We start from the raw sequence: 18,829 nt of genomic DNA, 5'->3' as shown, positions 1-18,829 counted from the left end.
GTGTGAGGCACAGAACAATCCAAATGTTGACCCTTAGGAATCAGTTCAGTAAGTTCCTCCCCCTCCTACAGCGGAAGACCATGCAGCTCTCCAGACAGGACTAATACTGACCAATATGTACTTAGTCAAAATGGGAAAAGCCTGAAAAGTATGGCACCTTTTGAATAGGACACTCAGAAAAAGAAGAGTATCTGCATTTTGCCAGAAAAAACTGGCACTGAGCTGCGTAAGAAGTGAGGTGCAAACTCTGCGCAAGAAGCGAGGGCAGAAGTGGCAGGGAGAATTCACGAGGTACCTTTCAATACATTCTGAAATGCAACGGCACGTGAATGATGACCTGCTGTAAGCAATGACGACTAAAAACAAGCCGGGTACTGCTTTGAGTATTCGACTCTGCTTAAATCACACAGAGTAACAAACTGAATCCGTACAACCGACAGCTTATGAAGTACTACTATGGTAAACTCCTCTCACACAGACAAAAACGAGATGAAAGCACAAAATGCTATATCTTTAATACATGTTTAATGTATTTACTGACTCATTTTACTTAGGAAAACCTATGGTGTGTGGGTTTTGTCAAAGTTAACGGGAAGCATTGAATCCTATGGGATCTCTCAAGGCTAAATAGTGAAGAGATTGGCTCTAGTGTCCAGAAAAGGGAAAGGGGCCACAGCGGCCGCTGGGCTCCTGTTCCCCAAGTGCTGCAAGTGAGCCGCCTGCCATTCCACAGATGCAGACTTCAGTAAAGGGAATAATTGTCTATCTTCTTCTCCCCAGCTTGAATAAAGAGGTAATTATCAGGTTCAAGGTTCATAGAAATTACTCAAATCTGAAGATCACAATAAAATAATTCATGTTAAAAGCAGTATCTTACTTCCTTTGATTCTTCCGTACAACAAGAAAGACACAAGAAATGCTGCATCTACAAACAAATTAAAGGGGCCATTTTACAGACTTCCAAGTAGAGAGTCCACCCATTTTTTTTTTGCTATCGTGTATCTGAAAGCAATTTATAATATTTTTAATAAAAATTGGACATAGTTTATAGAATGACTGTGTGTAAAGGCGAATTAAATGCAATTCAAGGCAACTGTTTCGAGGGCTGTATGAAGACAACACTGCCAAGCCCAAGAAAGATAGAGGTGATCTTCGTCCGATGGCTGGAAAAACACACGGCTGGCACCAGAGATTGTTACGGCTACGAAATCACCGAAACTGGGTGGTAAACAATAGCAAGGACATGGGAAATATAATAATTCTGAAATTCGACTTCAAATTTTTCTAACTGAAGGTGACTACACCACTAAAGCCACACACACACACACACACACACACACACACACACACACACACCCCCATTTGCAGGTCAAGATACCTATCACAACAAATTATGAGACGCAGCACATGGAAGCAGACAGAGCAAAAACTCAAAACGAGATGACGTAAGGGCGTGCGCGGCTAATTAACATCAAGAGGTGCTACTGGATAATGAGGGGAAACTTCTGTGAAAGCCACAGAATGCGAAAGGGCCACTGAGCACAGGAGGGAACAACTTGGCACAGGCCAGAAGCCCTGAGAGTTGGCCTTGCCACAGAGATGGGCGCCCTAAACTGTAACATGGACAAAGCTAACCTTTACTAAGTAAACTCTGCTTAGGAAACCAAGGAGATATCAAATATGTTTTCAAAATAATGCGCCTCAAAAGCAGTTGGTGCTTTTTAAATGGTGCTTAAAAAGTTCCCGGTGCTAGAAAATTTCTTACGAAACCTCACTCCCCAGCAATGTCAGAAAAATGAAGCAGTATTAAATGTGACATACTTAAATTTCATTAATAGCATTTTATGCTTTCCCCATATTCAAACGCAGATTTTGTTTGAGAGAAAGAGAGTGAGAGTGAGGGGCACGGAGTTGGGGGGCCGGGACACAGAGGGAAAGAGAGAATCTCCCAACAGACGCCCCACTGAGTGCGGAGCCAGATGGGGCCTTGATGCCACGACCCTGAGACCACGACCTGAGCCAAAGTGAAGAGTCGGACACTTGGCCGACTGAGCCACCCAGACTGTCCCCCAAATGCAGACTAAATTTTTAAAAGTAATTACTCAGAGGACCCCCCAAAAAAACATAAACAAACCACTAAATAGACAAAAACATATAAGCATCTTTTCAGTCAATTTCTTATTCAACAAAATCTGTTCATCAATATCACAGTGTTGCTCTCGGCTATCAGTTCACAGAAATAGCTTTATTACAAAACAAGTGCTTGGTTAGCATTTATGCAAAAACCACTGACCTGCAGTCCAAATTCGTGGGAGGCACGTGGTCCGAATTAAACACGTGCAAGACTTCATAGCAGCCCTCGAGCAACAAAGTACAAAAGAACGACACTCTGACCCTAACACATTTTTCAATCATAACTGCCAGATTAAATGATAAATTCTAGTTACAAGAAACGACAGCACTTTCCAAGTTGCTTTAAGCCATAATTCCACCACAAAGATAGAAAATGAAAACGTACAAGAATTGCACTTACGATGTAGGAAGCAGTCATATTTAAAACATCGCCTACAGAAAAGCGTATGAAATGAGTGCAAGCTTTGCTCCCTCTGCACAGACTTAGCGTTTGGTCCGTCTATGTTCGGGGTGCATTCGGGAGGAAGCGCGCCGGGGAGCTGCTGCTCGGTGAGCTCTTTGTACCTAACGTTAACCAAGAAAAACGCCAAGTGAACATGGGGCAGAAACCACTCCGAAAAGACAGTTTCCGACCGGGGCCGCGGACTGGCTGTGGTGTTCGTCTTGCCCGAAACACAAAAGGAAAGGTCCAACCGGCAATAATCTTTATTTAGATGAAGAGCCAGTTAAAAATTATGCATGGTCTATCGAGAATCAAGTTCACAGGTAGGATCCAGATCATGAAAAATGTTACCATATTAATTAAAATAAATGTCAGTGACACCAACATTTCTACAAGGGTCTGGAGAAATTCCCCTCTCCGTGTACGACCGTCAATGATGTCGTGTGTTTACTGTGCCCACGGTGACTGTCACGAGGAGAGCACCACAGACGCGGGGTTTCGAGAACCCTGCCAGTCGACAGAGGAACCCTAGGGGCTCACCAGCTACATCGGTTCCATTTCCGACAAACCAAAATGCTGAGCTTCATACCATACAAGGCAAGACCGCCTCAAAAGAACAAATCTTACTTTTCCTTTAGTTCTTCTGCTGTGCCCTTATCTGGAAACATTGAGGAAATGGCTTCAAAAATTTTATCAGAAGGAAATTTCCGAGGTGGGCGGCTTTCTTTATCTAAATGGGGAAATATGAAAGGGAAAAAAAATCATAGTAAACAAGTTTTCAATCCTTCCTTCTCTCCACACAACTACCTCTAACAAAGTGGATTTCCTAAGAAATGATCAACTCTGTGTTTCACTTACTTCGGACATGTGTTATACGTATCCACCCAGTGCTGGTGAGCCAGACAAACGAAAACCTCCAAGTCAAATTTGGAAGGTTTAAGGCACACCGGGAGGCCGAAGACCCGGGTTCTAATCCCAGCTCTGCTACCGACTGGGCCAAGGGGAGGAACCACGTGACCACTGCCTGTTCTGTAACCATCACGCTTCCTTCAGACTGCGGGTTCTCCCCACTCTTCTACGCTGTTCAATAACCCGCTATGCCGAGTCTCCACCGACTGTGGGCTCAGGTGTGGGGTCCTCTATTTTTCTGATAAGCCTTCACTAGTGTAGGGGTTAAAAGCTCTCGAGCAGTCAGAGGGATTACCATCATAGTGTTCTGGGTTCGATTTCTCCCCAAGACCAAGTGGTCTTACGTTCCTTACCGGCACTAAGCCCGTCTCTCCAACTACAAAAGAGGTCTGCCGCTAACAGCCACCTTGCGGAGCACAGAGGGTGACCCGCACACTCCCTCCTTGCACATGATCAGTGATCCATAGGTTATATTATAGCGATGATCACGATGATCACCCAGCAAAATCCCCAAAACAGAGTACGTTCTTTTGTTGGCCAAAGGAAATAAAGATGCGTAACTACAGGATGAAATGTTACAAAGGATATTCTCATTCTGATTCTATTACTATTGATATGCTAGTTCAGAAAAGGAAAAAGAGAAAGAAGGAATGAACATCTGCTTGTACTTCATTGTTTTTGAAAAATGCTGTCAGGGCTACCCACAAGCCTAATGCACAGACATACCATCTCTGTTCTCCTCTAGATCTTTCTGTTTTTCTTCTCTTTCATCAGGATCATCTCCGTCATCATCGTCATCATCATCATTGTACTGACCAAGAGCATTCACCAACTCCACAAAAATTTCATCATTTATAAACCCACATTCTGCAATTCATCAAGTCAAATATCAGAAATACACAGAGGAAAGTGGTGGGGACAAAAGTTTACCTGCGCCTTTTCTAACCTGGAAGAAACAGCCACAGGGCCTATTAGTTAGCACTAGAGCATCGTCCTGAAAAGGAGGCGGGAGATCATTTTCAAGACTGGCCTGAGGCAAAGTAAGGAAGAATTTATCTTCAACACCTCGCACCTTCTCTTTCATCACACCCTCCCCAGGTTTCCAGCGCCCCCTACTCGAACCTAATTCTCTAGAAACTAACGGTGGCCTCAGCCTCCTCCCAACAGCTCTTCCCGAGAGAAGGGATGGTGATGATGTTACACACGCCGCCCTCCTGCCAGACGCTTTGTCGGGGTCTCCGGGATGGGAAACACAGAAACCGTGGTCGCAGTGGCAGAAGTGTAGGTCCTGCGCCAGCTAAGTGGGGCGTCCTTCTGAGCATAGGGCTCCACGTGTCACGCAAGCAGGGCCCTGACCCTAATTTACCATGAAGGAATCTTAAAACCTACAAACACCCAAACGACCCTATTTAATTTACATGTTACTGGCATCATAATTTATGTTATAACCAATTATGCATCCTTTTCAATAGCAAAAATGATTTTTCGATTTAAAAATAGTTAGGGATGACATTAAAATGTTTAGGCTTGAAAATAGGTCCAGGCCCGTCCAGTAAAAAACTTACTTTTGATATTAAAAATCTTTTTCATACCTATACTTAAGAAATTCAAAATCTCTCTTAATTCTTTGGCCCCTTTGTCCAAGAGAACAAACATACGGCTCACCTCTATCCCCATGTACTTTTCCATCATAATTTTTTATTAGTTCTTCAATGAAAGTCCCATCCTGGTCTAAAACTTCATCCCCCATGTAAGGAATGTTATGTAAAACAGTTTCATCTTCCACCTAAAAATAAAAAATATATTTTAAAAGCAGGCTTACCCTAAATATCAAAGTGTTTTTTAAATCAATGTAATGTAAAATACAATTATTTTCCTAAGTAGACGTCTCTACTCAGTTCTCCAGATCTAAACTAATAGACAGCAAACTCTAAAATATAAAATAAAGAACCAGCCCTCCCATCAATAAGGATTATCTCAGAAATCAAACTGTTTATAGGAAAAAAAATTAAGAAAAATACCCTATTCACCTAATCTAACATGTCATCAATCATTAAACTTACCATTATTTTATGTACCTCACGAAAGGAAAAAGTATTGCATATTAGCACATGACCAATCAATTTGAAGACACACCCAGTGTCTTAGAATAGTTTATCAAAACCACTTAAAATAGCCATATAACAGAGGATAAAAACATAAGGATTTCTAAACTTCACTTGATGATCTAGCTATTCAGACCTTCAATATAATAAAAATCTAGGGGATGTAAAATAGAGTTTCATAAAGTTTATGCCAAAAGGATTTGCTCTTATACATAAAATAAGAACATTCTGCAATTACATACAATATTTCAATGCTGACAGGAAAAAGATGCCTATCAAAATTGATCGTTTTGGGGCACCTGGTTGGCTCAAATTGTTAAGCGTCTGCCTTCGGCTCAGGTCATGATCTCAGGGTCCTAGGATCGAGCCCCACATCAGGCTCCTTACTCAGCGGGGAGCCTGCTTCTCCCTCTCCCACTCCCCCGCTTGTGTTCCCTCTCTCGCTGTCTCTCTCTCTGTCAAACAAATAATTTTTTTTTAAAAAACTGATCATGCTAAGCAAGATGAGAGATGAGCTTATGAAGGTTCTGAAGACAACAGGAGAAAAAGAAGGCACTATCTTAGCCAAGAGCCAATCTAAGAAAAGTTCGGGAGAACAGAGAACTGAAGCACACACGGGGCTGGTCGCGGACGCGCGTGGGAGGGACAGCATCTTCAATGAGGGATAAAAAAGACAGTAATGATAGATCAAGACTGGAGGGTTCTGAAGTCCATATTTGAAGAGACTTAAGCGAGGACAGGTCTGTCTTAAGAAGTCTTGGTTAGAAGGAGAGCTTTAGAAGGCTAATTCTGATCAACAGAGCAGACTGGCTAAGAGGAGAGGAGGACGTGGCAGCTGTGGCCAGGGTAGGAGCCTCAGGCAGGGAGCACGAGCGACAGCAAAGAACACACGAGGAAAAGGCCACGAGACACACAAGGGACTGTCACACAGCAGCAGGCGGGAAAAACGGAGAGAAGGGAAAAATCTCAGCTAATCCCCAGGTAACAAATTTAGGACAACGGCAAAGTTCAGAAAGACAACAGAATCTCAGATAAACAGGGAAAAGGGAAATCGGGAGGGAAAGTGCATAAGGGATATAAAGTTAAAACTGAGATTTTAATGCCCTGATCTATCCAGAACCAAACTTACAACTAAAGAGTCCAGTCTGCACATCTCACTTTCACTAACCCCACTTAAACTAGGAATGTTAATTTTCCTGGATAAAAGCCAAAATTAAGTCACAACTGGCTATTTTGTCTTCCTAACTGTATCGTGTAAACTTTGCTCCTCAAAACATATCCTAATCATAATAAAGAGAGTCTGCTTAATTTGCCTTGGTCAGTGATCAGCAAAACTCACGGACAGTTCTAAACAGTATTAAACACTATAACCTTTCAGAATTTTAGTCGAAGAAAACGTGAAATCTCCCATAAGCTCTTGCAATACAATTCTTACACTAAATGTTTTTGCAAGAAGCCTTGAACACAAGAGGCAATTATAGAAGAGTATCTGAAGTTTGTCTTTGATCCATTGCTATAAAATCTTAAGTTACTGAAGACATTAGAAACACCTTTTAGGGTGTCTGGGTGGCTCAGGGGTGAAAGCCTCTGCCTTTGGCTCAGGTCATGATCCCAGGGTCCTGGGATCGAGCCCCATATCAGGCTCTCTGCTCAGCAGGGAGCAAGAGCCTGCTTCCTCCTCTCCCTCTGCCTACTTGTGATCTCTGTCTGTCAAATAAATAAATAAAATATTTAAAAAATAATAATAAACAACTTAAAAAAAAATTCTCGATGTGTGCCTGGCTCAGTTGGTAGAGCACATGACTCTTGATCTCAGGGTTGTGAGTTCATGGAAGCTACTTAAAAAAAATTTTTTTAATTTAAAAAAAATTTTTTTTAAAAAGTAAGCAATTCTCTAAAGCAGGCTAAGGACATCTATCATCACTTTTAGCTTGTTTTATATATCAAGTAAGTAATAAAACTACATATTTTTTACTTAACAACACAAATCAAGAATGTGCACTCAAATTTCTCATTTCACCTTCCTTCATCCTACTTTTATAAAGAATGAAATACCAGCATTTTGTCACAAAAGCTATTGGGGCAGTTTTATCTGTGGAAATATGCTAATCTGTGGAAATTTGTGTTTTATAGGCCCTGAGCATATTTCATAATGTACATTATCATTTAATAACATGCCGCCTAAAACCGTTTCAACAAAGTTCTCCATTAATATCTGACTGAAATTACAGAATACTGACTGACCTTTTTGAGCATAAGAACTATAAGCTTCATCTTTTAAACATATTTTTAATCCCAGGTAGGATTTCTGCTTAACACTCTTTCTTTAGAGAATATTTTAACTAGGAAAGACTAGAAAAAGAGCAACACCATAAAGGTTTATTAAAAAGTATATATCGGTTTAAAAAAAAAATCAGAGTGTTATCATTTCGATAACTTTTTAAACTTATATTATTTTGATTCACCTTGACAAGAAAATTGTATTTTATTTAAAATAAGTTATTATCAAGTAAGCAGATGACGAATGATTTACATACCATAAAATTCTGCTGTAGGGGAGACCAAGAATACATTATGGGTACTGAAGCAACTGCATTCAGAGTCTTTAATGGGATGACTTGTGTTGGAAAATCCAAGTCACTGGTCACTGAACACTAGAACAGAAAAAATAAAATTGACTCATAAGAATTAAAAGACAACCTTAAGCTGTCAACATATTATAAAGGGACGCTGCCCACTTAGGTAATTTTGAAAAGGAAATTCCTTTAACTAAGACAACAAGGTTCCTAACAACCATGAGGGATTCTCTCCTTCTTACTTTCTTTTACTTAAAGTGAAAAAAATGCTTCAGATTTCGCAAATTTTCAAAAGCTTCCAAGAACCCTTCCCATACTTACCAGTATCAACCAGAATCAAAAACAGATACGTGCTAGCCTCAGGTTAACTCACTATAAGTTTCCTAGCTCGATGCTTAATTTCTTTTAGATCTCAACCACATGGAATAATATTATATAGACCAAATATGCCTCTTAAATCTCACTTAATAAGAATATGAAAACTGTTAGGTTCACCTTTCTTATCTTTATCCTCCCTTTTAAAAAGCCCAAGCATCATTTACTGATATTACCGGATGATAAACAAAAATGAAGGGTAGTAACAGATCTGAATTTCAATCACAACAAAAGAAGTTCATATCCATTCTGCAAAAGTATAATCTCTAAATTAATGATAATAGCTAGCATTATTAAGCACTTTCTATGTGCGAGGCACTATTCCAAACACATTACATGTCTTATCATATTCTGTCCTCTTGACAACACTGTAAGATGAGGACTAACTCTTAGCCCCCATTTTACAGATGAGAAAACTCAGGTGAAAAAAAGGTAAGTAACTGGCCCAAAGTCATGCAGTAGATAGGGCTAAAATTTCATCCCAGAGAGAAAGCCTGACTCTGGAGCCTCCCTCTTACCCGCTACACATACTGCCACCGATACCGTATTCTAGAATGTTTAAGTGCATCTACTCTCTTGAAATACCGTATTTCATCCAACCTGTGATGACCTCAATTTCAAGGCATTCCATTACTTTCTGTATCAGTGAGAAAATAATGTTGCCAGTCAAACTGTAACATAATGCTTTCTTATCACAGCAATTCTAAGATGCATTCCGGCTTCAGATATAAAAATGTTCAAAATTTTGCATCTTTGATTCTATGAAATACGGTAAAAATCTGTGCCCAAAGGATCACAGCACTTTCTATACTGTCTAGGAATCCAGCTTTTCTTAAAGAGGACCATTACCCAATTGTAAGGCTTCCAAGAACCTGCTCAAAAATGCCCTCGGACATATATTCATAAGCTACAATGAGTGAAAATAGAGTAAAAAGAAGAACTGAAGGAGTAAAATGAAACAAAAATCATATATATACACACACGTAATTATTAAATGTTTGATTTTTATTGGAGAGGTCTTAAAAATAGCAGGACTAGATTTGGTGAAATTACAGTGAAAATCTTTGGCTTACAGGCCACACCTGGCCCTCAGCGTCTCATCAGGCCAGGGGGACAATCTTGCCATGGTCACAGTCACTGCAGCACAAAACAGTTCCTTCCCGGTGGAAGTGAAGGTTTAAAGATCAGAGTAGTTAGAAAGAACTGTGACAGTGATTAATCCATTAATTTGCTTTCCAAAAGGGCCAAGATAAAGATAATAATACTAGAAAGCTCACAGCTCAAGTAAATGAGAAGGTGTGTCCGATCCACTAAAACTCCAGAGCCACCGTCCCTCCCCGATCCGCGCTCTCGTCTCTGATTCGGTTCTTCATCCATCCGTCCAATAACCCAGTAATAGCAGTTAACATTTATTGAGCACGTACTATGTTGCAGGCACTGTGCTAAGTGCTTTGTAGACATCGTCTTAACCACTGCTCCTCTCAGCCTCCAGCGTCACAACCTCACAAATGAGGAGGAGACTGAGGTTCACAGAAGTTAAATAACTTGCCTAGTCAGAAAGGTAGGAAGTTACCAAGCCAGGATGGAAGCCTAAGTCTGATTTCAACACCCACGCGCCTCCTCTCTGTGCTGCGCCCCTGCCCTCCAGAGGCCCGTAGGGTCCAAGACCAAGCACAGCTGCGCCGGGGCTGCTGCCTGCCAGACGCCCTCTCCCCCAGGCCCTCCTCTTAGTCCTCTTACTACCAAGTCACCTCGGCTCCTCCCCACCTAACTGCCTAACTGTGGGGCCGGGGGTCCTCATAATTACTGAACCGAGTAGTATACACTGTCCAGGGATTTTAAGTACAAAGTGACTGTAATTTCTTACCCAAAAAATTAGAGTTTGGGGGTTTTCTTTTACACTTGGAGGGAAGCAAATTAATATTGTGGCTTTAATTCTGAAGATTAGCCTCCTTTAGAGGTTGCGGTGGGAAGGAGAGCGTGTTGCCTCTCCAACTCTGACTTACCCACCTGTGAACTTAACATCTGAACCCAAGGTCAGACTTAAGGCTAGACAGCTGACTGTTCCTTTCAACCACCAGCCAAGCTACAGGAGGGACTCTGCTTCATCTGTTTGCTCTAAGGATGTAGAAAATGCTCTGGATCTACTGAACGAGGCCCAGTGATGTTTGCCCCTGAACGAAAGAACTCAGAGAAGCACAAAAGTGAGACGGCAAAGGCCGCAGCGCTCAGTACTGCCCCCGCACCTGTCAGACCCCAGCCTCTCAACCCTGAGACTCACCGGAGTCACCCAGGGGCCAGAAATCAGTTCTCTGAGGGCAAAAGCAGCTGAGACAGTGTGGTTTTACTTCTCTGTCTCGCAACGATACTCAGCACAGTGTCTCAAAAAAGAGTAGGCACTCAAAAAATGTTTCTGGAATGAACAGACCGCATTTGCTGATTTTGCCTAATGGAGGTTTCACTCCAATTTCTCTTTAACGCTAAGAGAGCATCTACTTAGAAAACTGAAGGCCCAAACCCACCTCGTCATCTACACAGCATCTCTAGAAACCTAAGCCATTCCTTAACTATTAACCTTAACTAATAACCATATTCCTTTCATTTATGAAATAATATTCAAATGCAAAAGCATTTGTTGGTAAAACAAGTTTGGGAATTCTTATTTATTGACTTAACAGGAAAATTACTCAAAAAATTCCAGTTACTTACCAGTAACTTTTTTTCTTTGAAAATGTATCATCCTTGACAGTTTATGCAATTAAGTCTCATATAGCACAATACTGAAAAGGATTTTGACCTCATGGGTCTCCAAAGCATTTTACCTGATCGGGCAAGTGTCCTGGGCTCAGGAACTCACTAGGAGACCTACATCAACAGATAAAATTCTCCAATTCTCATTCCTACTTGAGGATCACACAAGGAAGTCATTATAGGTGATTCATCATCAGTGGTAAAGAAGAAAAAAAGCCTATTAGTTATCAAGGATGCTACATTTTCAGAGAAACACAGCTTACTGGTAAGTGACCGGGTTCCTCTGAGGATGGATAGACTTACATCAACCAGCTGGTACAATAGGCGACTGTGTGGCTGGACCACTGGGAGCTGGAGAGGGAAGTCAAGCCAAAAATAGTAGTTGTAGGAGTACACAACCAAACTGAGACTCTTGGCAGAAGGCTGGTTCCAAGTAAAAACTGTGTTATGGAAAATCGTAGAGGGAAGAGCAGGTGAATGGCCTGCAGGGAAGGGAAAGAAATTAACACACCCTACTATGTGCCAAGCACTGTGCTAGAGACTTTACCAAAGTTAACTTCTTTAAAATCCACCACTACCCTACGAGGTCGGTATGACTCCCCATTTTACAGTGGGACATCCCGAAGGAAATAGCCATGGCCATCTGGTCTCTGAACAATCTTTAACGTCAGAAGGGTGAAGTCCAACTTCCATATAGTGGGGGGAAAAAATACAGTCGGTTAGCCAAGTTAAAAATATTCTTGGATACTGGTTGGTCCACTTAATTCATGCCAGAGACACAATGCACTGTTGATATTGTCTAATATCCTTCAGCCTTTCCAAGTAAAAACAATAAGGAACCATCTTACATCTAAGGGGTAAGGAAAGAAGGCACCAACTGCCACCCAAACTCTAAAGAAAAGCAGAGGATGATTTCTGAAACTGCCTCTATTCCTCAAAATCACAGCAGAGAAAAGATAACACATCCAAATCTTAAGCTAGCCCTTCTGGTGAAAATGACAGTGTATATAATTTAATTTCTGACTGCTTTTATGTGGATAAGTCCTAAAGAAAAAAACCAGAATGAGTAAATACCAAGTTTGGATCAAAAGAAGCTAGACAGAAGCAGTCAGTCCCTAACCAGGTCTCAGAGGCTGATTAGGAGAAGGGGAGTAGAAGACATGAGAGTTAAACAACAGGAAGGAAAATTTCTCATCAGATCATGACACAGACGTATTAATACAAGCAGCTGATCAAGGGTATCAGGGCTAAGGAATCAAAGAGTGGCTCATAACCAGAATTTCAATTATTTCCATTTTTGTTGTAAAGTATGTTATAGAACCACCCCAGACTGGCAGGAAAACCTCGACCTGCAAGACAGGGCTCTTGCTTCCCAGCTCACGTAAGCATCACAGAAAGACAAAATCCTCGAAGTGCCAGTTCTTACAGTTCTTTCCAGAAGAAACACACACATACACACACACACACACACAGGCATTTAACATAGAACACAGAACATTTGGAATGCAATTTCAGCAAGTTTAGACCCTTAAAACTCTTCCCTGCATCCTAATTTCAAAAGCCTAATATCAAATGAAAGCAATCATAAATGTATCAACCAAAACCCAATGCACAGAGAAAACCCAATGCCATCTGGGATCAGAAGGGGCTGTATTAAGTCACTGCCCATAATCATAAGCTACAAATGCCAGTTTTGCTAAAATAACTGAACAAGAGCCACGTACATACGTTTTGGTAAAACTACAGAACACCCAAAAGGCATAGGAAGCAGCTAACCAAAATAAGCCAAGCAAACTCAAATACCTAACTCAAGAGTAGTCCTAGGAGTGGGAATAAGATCATTTCTACCCCCTGGAAAAACAAAAATAAAAGAAAGGAAAAACTAACACATGGGAGACCGAGTACTGTGAAGCCCCCCGCTTCCATAAGCCGCAGCAGCACGCTCGTCCTGAAGGTTCCGTGAGTGGACGGGGCTGAAAGCTACAGGGCAGCAGCAGCGCGATTTCCGAGAGAGCCGACACCGGCACCAGGCCTCCGAGAAGCACAAAGTCCTGGCTCAGGGGGTAGATCCGGGACCACCAATCAGGTCGGCCATGTCTTCTGACTTTTGCAGAAAAGTTTTTTTTTTTTTTTTTTAAGATTTTTTATTTATTTGACAGAGAGCACAAGCAGGGGGAGCAGGAGAGGGAGAAGCAGGCTCCCCGCTAAGCAGGGAGGCCCATGCGGGGCTTGATCCCAGGACCCCGAGATCATGACCTGAGCCGAAGGCAGACACTTAACCCACTGAGCCACCCAGGTGCCCCACAGAAAAGATTTATAACTGCTTCTTGACTGTTCGCTATTTACTAAATAGTGCTGTAACAACTAGAAAGCTAAATAGAAAAATACTAAAGACCAAATCCTCACTCATTGTTTATACCAAAGGATTCCTGATAAGTGAAAACAACTAAACAGAAAGATGCAAAGGTAATTTATATAATCTTTACATTCTAAAGCCTTTAGAAACACAGAAATCAAAAGAGATTCTAATTTGACTATATAAATATGTAAAACTTCTATAAACCAAAATATACCAGAAATAACATCAAAATGTGGGGGGGTGGGGGGAAAGAATCTGTAAAACATGATTAAAAAATGAGTATTTAATAATATACAAAAGTCCTTAAAAATCCTAAAAAAACAGTTCAACTTAATTTTAACAGATCCAACACCCTAACAGTTAATTATGAAATATAAACAACAGAAACTTGACTTCATTGAGTAAGAAATATAAAGCAAACAAACATATCTTTTTACCTATCACACGGACAAAGATCCGAAAGATCAATATTATGCGTTGGGAACAGAGATAAACAGACACTACCATAAACAGCTGGTGGGGTATAGATGGAAAATCTTTCGGGAGAAAGCTATTTCAATACCCATAAAAATTTAAATACGCCTATATCCTGTTGACCAAGTAATTTCATTTCTAGGAACTCCTCCTACAAAATCACTCAAAGATGCAAAGATGTAGATGAAGGGTATTGACCGAAATACTAATTGCAAAAGTAAAAAAAAATTAAAACCTGAATGTTCATCTATTTAAGAATAGGGCAATAAACGGTGGTATATTCACAGTAGCAAACCCTGCATTCTTAGAGACTGAGGACCTGGACAGATGCTGCAGAAGTGATGGCCCAAAATGCAGGGGGTGGGGAGATGGGCAAAATGGGGGAGGGGAGCGAGACACTGTTTCCAGTTAGGGAGTGACTAATTCCAGGGAACAAAAGGCACAGCAGGGGTACCTGGGCGGCTCAGGTGACTGAGCAGCCAACTGCTGACTTCAGCTCAGGTCACCATCACAGGGTCATGGGGTCGCGCCCCTTTGGGCTCTGCACTCAACAGAGAGTCTCCCTGAGATTCTCTCTCCCTCTGCCCCTCCCTCCACGCACTCTTGCGCACGCGCGCTCTCTCTCAAAAAAATTAATTGATTTTAAAAAAAGTAAAAGGCAGCCCAGGGAATATCAATAGTACTGACACGGGGTGTGGTGACAGATGGTGGCCACACTCATGGTGAACACAGCATGAGGAGCAGAGAAAGTGAATCAGTATGCCCTACACCTGAAACTAATGTAACAGGGTGTGTAAACTATACTCAAAAAAAAAATTTTTTTAAGTGATGGCCCAAACTGGCAGGCACATTTTATGTGGGCGGTAACCTTTTGAAATACAATATATATTATCATTATTAATATGTTGTATGTAGAAAAAGAGATTAGAAAGATTAAAAATCACAGGAGTTGGACTACAGAACTTTTGCCTTCTTTTTATGTATTTCAGTGTAATTTGAATTCTCAAGAGTCGTTTTGCAATGGCCTTTCAGTTGAAGAGAACGATTAAAGTTTCATTAACCGCAGAGATATTCACATGACCTGGCATAAAACTGCCTCAGTCAATACAAGGTACTCATGAAATCTGTCCAACCCTCCCAAAATGGTACTCCAGTAATATTCTGTTATAAAATCTATTAAGATAAAGCAGAATCCAAAGCAGTAAATTTAAGTCAATCCACGTTATCCCAGAAGTTCTAGGTCTAATAAAATTTTATTTCTTCAGAGCAATAAACAATTTTTAACAATGCAGGCTAGACAAGCATTTCTTCTGGTTCAATCTGTTCTTAAAGTAGCTGTAAAAATTTGGTTCTGCGTTTTGGGAAAAGAACTGATCTTTGTAGATCAGTGATTACTGATCTTGATAAATGAGCTCGATCTTTGCAGTCAGTTAAACAGTTGATTATCTGTGTATGTAAAACACCAACTACACATGCAATGTTCTAGGAGAAAAACAGCAATTGAAAGCAACTTCTGCTGGTTTATTGGGTGCACAAAATACACATTTGACATTTTTGAAAAATTCCGTTTCCAAATGTCAGATACAGAATCTGAAGTCTAAAAAATAAACTCAGACATCAAGTATATGATATGTAACTTAATACGATAGTGATCTACAAACGCAAATATCGTAAGTGACCCTTATTTTTTTTTAAATGACCTCTTGGAAAAGCATAAAACACTTACAACATTAGTTCTTTAAAAAAAAAAAAAAAAGGAAAAGCCTCCTTATGGTCATGTAAGAAACATTCCATCTATTTCAGCCTAAAGAAAGCCAAGGGGAAGCTATGGCTGCAGTGATTTCTTGAAAAGTTATATGGGTGGGAAGGACTGGCAGAGTTAACACAGGACTCAACTCTCCAAATAAATACTAATAAATGATTAAAGAAAGGCAAAGAGCTACAGCAAGCAACTTGGAAACTAGTTCGTTTCCAAGCACCAAGCACCAAGAAAGGAAGGCTGTGTTCACACCAAGAACCATCCATTTATTTCGAAAACATGAGAAAAACGACCTTGCTCCCTGCCATGTTTGTTCAGATGGCTCAGGAGCATCTAGACCTACTGGTTCTACCGTCCTGAAATCCACCAAGGAAAGAAAACAGTTGCTATACTAAAAGATGAGTGTATTTAAGAGCACTAAATTATATACAGGTTACACTATTGTATCATTCTTTCTTGGTAAATAGTAACAAAAATTTCTATTTACAATTCACTAAGGAAAGAGCATTATAAGTCAATAAATAATGCAATCAAGTGTCTACATGCAAACGAGACAACGTTATCCCTCTCCTTCAATAAAAATAGTGAGTCCAAACTGCAAAGGTATAAAAGAACTTACTTTCTGTTATTTTGATAGAAGCCTCTCCGACACCCCCACAAAAAAATTTGCAATATCAAATGAGAGATGATGAACTCATAGTCATTTCAATTATTACTACGAGGATCAAATCTGTATGTATTAAAATGCATAATCTTCATAAATGCGAGGACGATGATGTCTTTCTAATGATGCCGCTGTGTCAGGCATCTTGAAGAAGCCCCACATTTCCATATACACTAAAAATGCTATTTTCATTAGTAAACAAGACACAAAATTCCTACAAGAACATTAAATTCTCCTGGGAATCTAGAAATGCATACTGGCAGGATATTTTTAAATTACTAAACCAATCATACCACTTGCCCAGAAGACAGACATCATTGGAGCAAGTCTCTCTTTCAATCATAATACACACAGGGAATAAAAATCCTGATATGAAGAATCAATGAAGGAAAGCATCATTTGGTTTTCAGCAAGAAATGGACAAATGTGCAAAAAGAAATGTACTCGTAAGAACTACAAGAGCAATTCCTAAACCAGTTTCTTCATTAAAACTGGAAAAACAGACACACTGAAGAACAGGACTACCAAGGTGAGGACTTAGAGAAGATAAAGTTTTTTACCGATAAGACAAAGTAACAAAAATCAACTAGTAGCAATGGTTTTTATAAACAGTCACACACTCCATCAATAAGGTGTTCATCCCTTGGGCTGTGATTACCACTTAGTGACATTTTTAAGGTGACTGTTCCTTGAAGAGATTAAAGAGCAAAGGAAATAAATGTAAAACACACCGCCAGGTCTTCAAATATTCAGGAGTATTTTTAAAAAGAAAAATATTGACACAGTCTGTATAAAAATTGCATGGGCCAAACTGATTAGGTTCTGCAACCTCAAGACCAAAAAATAAGTACCCACAGATATCTTAGAAACACATGTTAAGAAAACACGATACTGAAGACGGGAATCTCTAAGTTCAACTGCAGACAGAGCTCCTCGATCTAAGGTCAGCGTCTACAGGGGCCACTTCATTACATCAGGGAGTGTGTGACCTTCGTCAGACGTTCTCCACTACAATAACCTAGATAAAAACCAGTCATTTTAAAACTGAGCACATCTACTTTACACGCACAGAAGGAACTAACCTATAAGACTTCAGTGAAAAACTGAAAATTGTCGTTGAAGGTCCTCATGCCACAAAGGACTTAAACTGAAGACAGCGCTTCCAAAGGATCGGTTTATAAAAATAAGCAGTTAATTAAAACAATGTTATAACAGCATTTCCCAACGTTGAAAGCCACAGACTTTAGGTGTTCGGACCAACACTGCAGTCTGAACTCCCGCCAAGCCTACTACTAGGAAAGTCTTTGCACAACACACTTTTATTTATCCTCCTGCTTCTGACCTACTTCGGACTCCAACTCTTAAAGCATATAAAAGAAATTGACGTCCAGCTGGGAATGCTCAAACGGAAGAAAAATAAAACGGCATACAGTCTCAGCTACAAAATAAGGAGATGAGACAGAGATCATTAAAGTCCTTTCAGTCCTAAAATCGTATTATTTTTATTGTGAGAACACCAAAAAGCTAATCACAAACTGCATAAGTGTCCAACTTCCAAAAGTCAGTGAGGATGGTTCTGAAGGGGGTGGGGAGTGGGGGAAGTAAAAGATGAATCATCTGAGGCAGAATCAGCCATCAAGAGTAGCTCAGAACCTAACAGCCTTGACCGGGTCAGAGTTCAGGCAACAAAAATTGAGTTTCTGCGGTGGGGGGTGATTTCCCTCCTTTCCCTCCTGTTTTGTGAAAATGGTTTTTCTCAACCTGCATGGGGTACTAAGTTGAGAAAGCAATCCTGTTTTATTACAATGCTATTTCTTCTTACAATTTCTCACATAAATTCACATTAAAAAGTTAGTATCTTTACATTCCATGATTTATCTCCATTTGACAGAACCAAAAGCAAAACTGAATTAGTAAATATTCACCTGAATGAACTGTACTTAAAATTATATTATGAACAATTCAAGGTGTAAATAAACAATGAACTTCACGCATTTCCTAATGTGTCTGAGCAAAGTGTGCTCTCCTGGGCCCGCATCAGATCACTGGAGCAAGCGAACTCACTAGTCTCCCAAGGCCCAGCGTCCTCGTCTGGGGGAAAACAGGCCTAATACAACTATCGCCAAGATCGAAGGAGGTTCGTGTGTGCAGAGTACCGAGCCCATTACCAGAAATCATTACTGCTGTTAACTTTACTTATAAATAGAAGATGGGTTTTTGTTAGCATTTTGAGTCAAAATGGGTGGCAAAAAGTAAGTGTTCAAGTGTGCCTACTTAATTCT

General features: G+C 40.4%; 1 protein-coding gene across 7 annotated transcripts in view; it reads right to left on the bottom strand.

Moving 5' to 3' along the window:
- Positions 1-18,829, bottom strand: part of EZH2 (enhancer of zeste 2 polycomb repressive complex 2 subunit) — a 64,325-nt gene that overhangs the window by 16,507 nt on the left and 28,989 nt on the right. For 2 of the 7 annotated variants that reach the window (XM_046020669.1, XM_046020673.1), the window contains exons 3-8: positions 11,595-11,773; positions 8,127-8,243; positions 5,150-5,270; positions 4,211-4,351; positions 3,203-3,305; positions 2,519-2,697 (exon numbers count right to left, since the gene is read on the bottom strand). In XM_046020669.1, coding sequence (XP_045876625.1) covers positions 2,519-2,697; positions 3,203-3,305; positions 4,211-4,351; positions 5,150-5,270; positions 8,127-8,243; positions 11,595-11,773 — 840 coding nt within the window. The remainder of the gene's footprint in view (positions 1-2,518; positions 2,698-3,202; positions 3,306-4,210; positions 4,352-5,149; positions 5,271-8,126; positions 8,244-11,594; positions 11,774-18,829) is intronic. The other 5 variants (XM_046020670.1, XM_046020674.1, XM_046020672.1 and 2 more) reach the window with 3 other exon arrangements.

Source organism: Meles meles, chromosome 10 (genome assembly GCF_922984935.1).
Source record: "Meles meles chromosome 10, mMelMel3.1 paternal haplotype, whole genome shotgun sequence".
Taxonomy (NCBI): Eukaryota; Metazoa; Chordata; class Mammalia; order Carnivora; family Mustelidae; genus Meles; species Meles meles.
Note: the sequence above shows the minus strand (reverse complement) of the source record. Positions and strands in the feature narration are given on the sequence as shown.